The sequence below is a fragment of the Pristiophorus japonicus genome, chromosome 15 (assembly GCF_044704955.1).
Source record: "Pristiophorus japonicus isolate sPriJap1 chromosome 15, sPriJap1.hap1, whole genome shotgun sequence".
In the NCBI taxonomy this organism is placed as follows: Eukaryota; Metazoa; Chordata; class Chondrichthyes; family Pristiophoridae; genus Pristiophorus; species Pristiophorus japonicus.
The window spans coordinates 46,865,637-46,872,505 of NC_091991.1; the positions used below are offsets into that span (position 1 = coordinate 46,865,637).

Here is a 6,869-nt window from a genome sequence, read left to right on the forward strand (position 1 = left end):
CAAAATGATGTCTTTCAAAGGCAAGACTGTAGAACGTGGCTCTGCCCAGGGCAGAGAGCACAGACCTCAAGGTTCCAGAACTCAGAGTCCGCCAAGGGGTGCTAATCGAGTAGCACCATGCTGGCGTTGCGGAGGAAACCATAGGACTCACCAGTGTCGGTTTGCTGAGTATGTATGCAAAGCCTGTAACACGAAGGGCCATCTCCAGCATATGTGTAAAAGAAATACGACTCACTGTCTAGCAGAGGAGTTGGTAGATGACTTTGAATCCAGAGGGGAGTATGATGATTTGGCCAAAGAGGCAGCTCAGCCCCAAGAAGAAGTGTATGGAGTGTATACCTGCACCACCGATTGTCCTCCAGTGAAAATGGAAGTCGAGATAAATGGCATTCCAGTCTTCATGGAACTGGACATGGGAGCGAGTCAGTCAGTGATAAACTAGGATGCCTTTGAGAGGCTATGGAACAAATTACGACCCGAGCTGGTTCCAGTACAGGAAAAGTTGCGCAGCTACACCAAGGAGCTGATCCCAGTTCTTGGTAATGGATGTAAGTGTAATCCATAATGGCGTGGTGCACGTGATTGTTGCAGGTGATGGTCCAACGCTATTTGGAAAAAATTGGATGGGAAAGATCCAGTGAAAATAGCAAGACCTCTTCCCTCCAGCAATCGATGTCTCCCGTGCTCAGAGGCAGAGCAAAACCTTACCTTCGCTTGGGCCAGGCACCAGAGAACAGACCACCACAGCACCTGAAGCACAGACCGTCTAACATGACTGCGTGGCAATGATCCGACCAGAACGACCTAAAAATACCTTCCCGGCTCCAGTGGCAAGACTCTTGGGGAAGAAAATCGAATTCACAGGCACTCTTCCAGCTTTTGTGGCAGAATTGCGCGAGAGAAGGATCAAGGCAGTCGACCTCGAAGACAGAAACAAGATGATATCCCTGCTGCAGCGAGGTGTAGCATGGCTGAAAAAAGCCAGCAGGGTTCTCTTAAAGGAGACCTGCAACCAATTGAACTTAAAGAGACATTGTATGCATGGCAATCAATGTAACGTACCGATTAAGAATATAAAGAACAAAATGTTGTTACGAGATGTCGGGAATAGAAAGTCCCCTAAAGTAGCAAGTGAGCGAATTCAGGAGGGTAAAGGCGCTGATCCTGATGCCCTGCCCCAGCTGTCCCCACAAGTTACTGGCCAGTGACCTCAGGAGGGTGAAGGCACTGATCCTGATACCCTGCCCCAGGTGTATCCCACGCTGCAGGCACTCGATGGCATTATTCGCCACAGACCTGGAAACGAAAATGGCGCCAATACGCGCAGTCGGCCACCGTTGCCCACCACCTGGGTGGAGACGGCGCAGCCCCCAGACCCAATTGCTTCCTCCGCCATGTCTGGGAGCGAAAGGTCAGAATCAATGAGTTCACCAAACGTGGAACAGCTAGGTTCCCAACACCGTTAGAGAGCAGGCAGAAGATTCTGCAGCCCTCAAAGGAGGACAGGGAGCCCACACACATCTGTGGCTCTGCCCACCACTAGGCAATGGCAAAGGCTCTGAGTCCTGGCACGATGAGCGAACCAAGCCCACCCCACTAGCAGGGGGCGCAGCACCGCCATCAGATGACTAGGACCCCGTCCGGTTGCTCTGGAACCACGTCCTCGCTTACCTGTACTGCTACCTCAGTACGGACCATGATTGAACCATGAATGCAATCTACCCAATCCTGGTACACGACCATAAAATGTAACTAATGTAAGTCACTGAACCAAGGTGTCATGATACAAACTGTAAAAAAAAATGTTTTTTCTTCCTTTCTTTGTACTTGCACTGTGTCTGATCCTGTATGTTAATATAACAGGCCAGCTGCATGATCTCGCTGGTGGGGGGGGAGGGAAATAGATGTATGTAGCCATGGACACACATGGATCATACCCAGAACCCACTGGAACCTCCACTGCATCATTGAATCATCCAAACTGTAGTAGATAACCACTACCCAACGTTGTGGCAAAAGGACTTGGGGGTTAATAGGGAGAGAGCCAAGCCAAAGCACAGCCAAGGTGCAAGCGCTGTTGGCACTTAAGTCTGGGGAGAGCTAAGCCAGAGCACACAGTGCAAAGGTAATTGGCACAAAGGACTTGGGGGAGAGTGATGCTATATATGCAGACTATAGATATACTCTCTGTGTAGTCACTGTATAGTTGCATAAGATGGAGACTTGTTTACCTGATGTACAATCAATAAGGATTACACTGTGTGTATATACATGCTGGCACCACTAGAGGGTGCAACTGGTGGAGACCGGGGTTTCCTGCCCTGGTGGAGGAGGCTGTATAAAAGGGGAGCCACCATGCGGCTGCCTCACTCCAGAGAGTTACGAGTAAAGGACCAAGGTCACTACAGTTTGAGTACAACATATAGCCTCGTGGAGTCATTCATAAGTACACTACAGACATAATACTTGTCACTGCCTCCGTCCCCACCAACACAACACACTTGACCAGATTCCTGGGCAGCTGCAGGTGCATGGCGGTCTGGATCTCCTGGGAGCTGATGATCGAGTGCTTGTTGTAATGGGCCAGCTTGGAAGCTTCACTTGCAATGGGCTGGAATATGTCGTTCATGATGCTCATGGCCTTGGAGGACATGCTACTATTGGGGTGAACCTGCTTCATCACTTTGTAGATGTAGATCAAGTAACTCTTCTTCCTAAACCTTCTGCGCTTCTTGCCGCCCTTTGCTGACACTTTACTCGCGGCTTTCTCGGTCCCCTTCTTTGGTGCTGCTTTCTCCTCCTCAGGCATTGGTGAGTGCGATCACCGGTGGAGGATCCAAGTACCTGCCATGAGTGCCACTCCTCTATAGTAAAAGTGCCTGGAGAGAGATCAATCATATTTCCTGCAATCAATTCTCACTTCCGCCCTGAGATCAACACAGGAGGAATCTCATTGCAACACACAACAAAGAAAATTGGTATTTTATTACAAGCCAAGTCAGTGGGAGGCTGTTGCCTTCTGGTACTATACTCCTTAGAGGGTTTAGAAAATTGCTTTACTGCCATATTTGCACTGGCTGTTTTATTTATTGTCACTGAGGAATGTGGTTTGATCATAAAAAAGATCAGAGATAAAAAGACCATTTAGCTCATCGAAGCTTGTCCCTCCAGTACATTGGGCTCAATTTTCCCCAGTGATTTGCGGTGTGTTTTTTGGCGCATGCCGCTTTTTTTGGCATAAATTTTAAAAATCCAAGTTCCCTCAATCTTTGTGCTCCAGCGTAACTCGGGTGGTTACGATTTTTTTAGGTTTGTTTTTTTTTTTGCGTCACATTGCGTAAACTTATGTCTGCGCCAGTTTTTCACAATTATGCAAGTTTGGCCAATTTACATTTCTCCTAGGACGGCTTATGTGACACTCCTGAAAAACCTTCTGGGCACTTGAGGAAAACGAGCTCACATTAAAAAATCGGTGCAGAAAGATGCCATTGTTTTTAGGCGAAGTTTTGGAGGGAGTCAAGAACACATAAATCAAGCTTAAATTTTTAAAACTTAAAACACAGGAAATGGAAGTTTAATGGAATTCTTTAAGTTTTGATTTTTTTAAAACTGACACGCCACCACCGAATGTCTCCAAACCAGGCTCGAGGGTCGGAGTGTCGGCCTGCAGAATCGGTCTCTCACTCGAACACAGGGGCTAGGGGCTCGGCTTGAGAAGAAGCTTGGAGGGGGGAGGGGGGCTGCTGTGGAAGGTGAACGGAAGGCATGAGAAACCTTACACAATGCATCAAATGAAGCCCAGGGGGTGGGGGGTTGTGGGGGGGTGTAGGGTTTCCCGATCATTGCGTCTGCTCAGACCTGGGTGTGGTCCATACTAGGGCGTCGACCTTGGGGAGAGAGAGAACAAAGAAGCTTGTCCTGCCTGCCGTTTTGAGCTTCTTGCAAAGGTACAATTTAATCATAGGGGCAACACTGACAATGCCACACCTCGTGCAAGCCTTCTGCATGATGGTGCTGTGGAGGAGCCGATTGATTCAACGTCATTGCATGAGGAATCTCAGAGCACATAGTGTGATGGGCAGGAGGCCTTACCCACGTCGGGTATATCGAGACAGGCGTTCGTACATGCACCTGAGTGATGCAGATTGTGTGAGAAGGTTGCGTTTCCGCACAGAAGTTGCAACTGAGATCTGTGAGTTAGTAAAAGCAGACCTGCAACCTAGAAGCGTCAGGAAGACTGCCTTGTCAGTTGAAGTGAAGGTTACAGCTGCACTTTCATTCTATGCATCTGGATCGTTCTAGGCCTCAACTGGGGATGTGTGCGCCATTTCTCAACATATCTGCATTCGGCAGGTGACTGCTGCACTATATGCCCGGAGGAATGATTATATAAAGTTTCCCATGACCACCCAGGCAATGCGTGACAGGGCTGTGGGCTTCTCCAGGATTGCTGGCTTCCCAAAGATACAGGGCTGCATTGATTGTACCCACATCGCCTTGCGAGCACCTTTGGAAGATTCCGAGATGTACAGGAACAGAAAAGGCTTCCACTTCATTAATGTGCAGCTCATGTGTGACGACATGCATCATATCATGTCAGTTGATGCAGGATACCCTGGGAGCACCCATCTTACGCAAGAGCGCTATATCTGCTATGTTTCAGCAGCAGCCAGAGGGCAGAGCTGACTACTGGGAGACAAAGGGTACAGCCTCGCCACCTGGCTCATGACACCCCTACTTGTAACCCGGACAGAAGCTGTCCGTGAATATAACATGTCGCACATTGTGACGTGCAACATAATAGAGACGACCATTGGCATCTTGAAACAGCGTTTCCGATGCCTGGACCATTCCGAAGGCTACTTGCAATACTCCCCTGAGATTGTCGGTCAGTTCACTGTTATGTGCTGCATGCTGCATAATTTAGCCATCATGAGGCAGCAGCAGTTGGTAGTGGAACACCCACCTGCGGTGAGAGTGGCTGATGATAATGATGAGGAAGATGCAGATGACGAGCAGGAGGAGGAGGAGGCGGAGGAGCACAAGGAAGCCATGTAACTACCTGAACCCGCAGCACAACGGTGGAGGAGGGCGGGCTGTAGTACCCCTTTGACGATTGCTCGAGCCTTGTGCCAGCAGCTCATCCATAAACGCTCTGCTGCCTGAAGGCTCAGCGGCAACTATTCCACATGGACCATGCTTACTGTTTGGACCTGTTCCGTAATGTTGTGTCGTGTTAATGGAACAAATAATGGAAATGATTCAGTTATAATTTAAAATATATTTTATTCAAAAGTTTAACAAACATTTGTTTGTACTTAACTTAACTTTAATAAAAATATTCTTGTATCAAACTATAAAGTTTCAATTAAGATCACTTAAAAACTTTAAGATCACTTGCAAGCTTTTAAACTTATAAACTTACATAACTTAAAAAAAACTTTTAATTTGAGATCAGCTACTACAGTGACAACAACAACAACAACAACAGAAGCAGCAAAGAAAGGCTGCACCAATCTCTCCTCCACCTTACTCTAAGACTGCCCGCTGCGCTTGGTCTTGGTGACTCCACCCCTGCCCGCAGGCGATGGCGCAGCATTTCTTGGGTTGGTACCTTCTTTCAAACATCTCAGGTAACGCACACTTCTTGATGGGGTGGAGGGGTGGGGCAGGCAGTAATGTGGAAGGCCCAGCTTGGGCCTCTTGAGAGATTGGTCTGGGGTTTGGAGTGGGCGTGGCAGTTCATTCTGTCAATGGGCGCGGGTTATGGGCGTGTTCCCTTATTGCAGTAGCTAACTCCGACATTCCCTCCCTCATGTTCACTGACAGCGCATCAGCTACCTGCGACATTCCCTCCCTCATGTGCACTGACATTGTTTCGGCTGACTGAGACATTCCCTCCCTCATGTTCCCGGACAGTGTTCCTATTTCTCGTGAGAGTGTTGTTACTTCTCCCGACAGTCCCGATACCTCATCACCCACCCCACTGATAGTGTCCAGGAGTGATCGTGTAAAGTCAATGCTCTCCACACTCATTGCCATCATCTGAACCACATCGGTTAGACCCTGTGCCTCAGGAGAGCGCTGTTAAACTCTCCTTCCCCTCCTCACCTTGGGTGTGCTTTGCTGCATCCCAATGGAACCCGCAGCCTCAGACGGTGGGAAACCATGGAATGTCCCACCAAGACTCATACCACTCAGGGAAGGGGCTGGCACCTCAAAGTATGGCACCTGCACCTCCTTCAGAGTCAACCATCCCCTCCCCCTCCCCCTCACTCCTATCTCTTGATCTGGAAGGTTAGATTGGAAGATGTTCTCCTCTTCAGGCTCGTCCGCGTCTGAATCTTCTTCTGCATCATCAGGGTTGGCCTCAAGTTCTGAAAAATATAACAGAACAGACAAATTGTTAGCAGCAGTGGAGAGGGCAGGGTGGGTGACATGAGTAGGCTCACACAGTGCAGGCAGCGGGCTCATTTGAAGGACCATGGTGAATGATAGCACATTGCATCAACCAAAGCGTAGCTGACGGAGACATCCCCGTGAACCGAAGCATGGCTAGCCGATGCTGTACTTAACATTTAACAAAGCCAGACTGTGGAATTTGCAGGACTTACCCTCTCCCTCGAGTGTGGGCCCAGCTTGTACAGTGGTGGTTGCTTTTCTCCAGGCAGGACCCGTCAAAGCAGCAACCCTGTCTTCCAAAGGTGTCAGTGGGTGCAGATTTGCCGGGCCTCCTCTTGTTCGAGTTCTTTCTCATTTGTTGTGTGCCACCTTCCTCTGCAAAGATGAAAATATAACTTTTTAGAGAGGGTGGGACATATACAGATGGTCACATTTACAATTGTAATTCCATTAAATAAATGAAAATA

The 6,869-nt window shown here is 48.6% G+C and overlaps 1 protein-coding gene across 1 annotated transcript; it reads right to left on the reverse strand.

The window, feature by feature from the left end:
• Window positions 1-2,440: 2,440 nt before the first annotated feature.
• On the reverse strand, window positions 2,441-2,809 carry LOC139281536 (histone H2B 1/2-like). Its single transcript, XM_070901703.1, has one exon. It carries the CDS (start codon window positions 2,807-2,809, stop codon window positions 2,441-2,443), a length of 369 nt encoding a protein of 122 aa, XP_070757804.1.
• Between the last annotated feature and the right edge of the window lie 4,060 nt (window positions 2,810-6,869).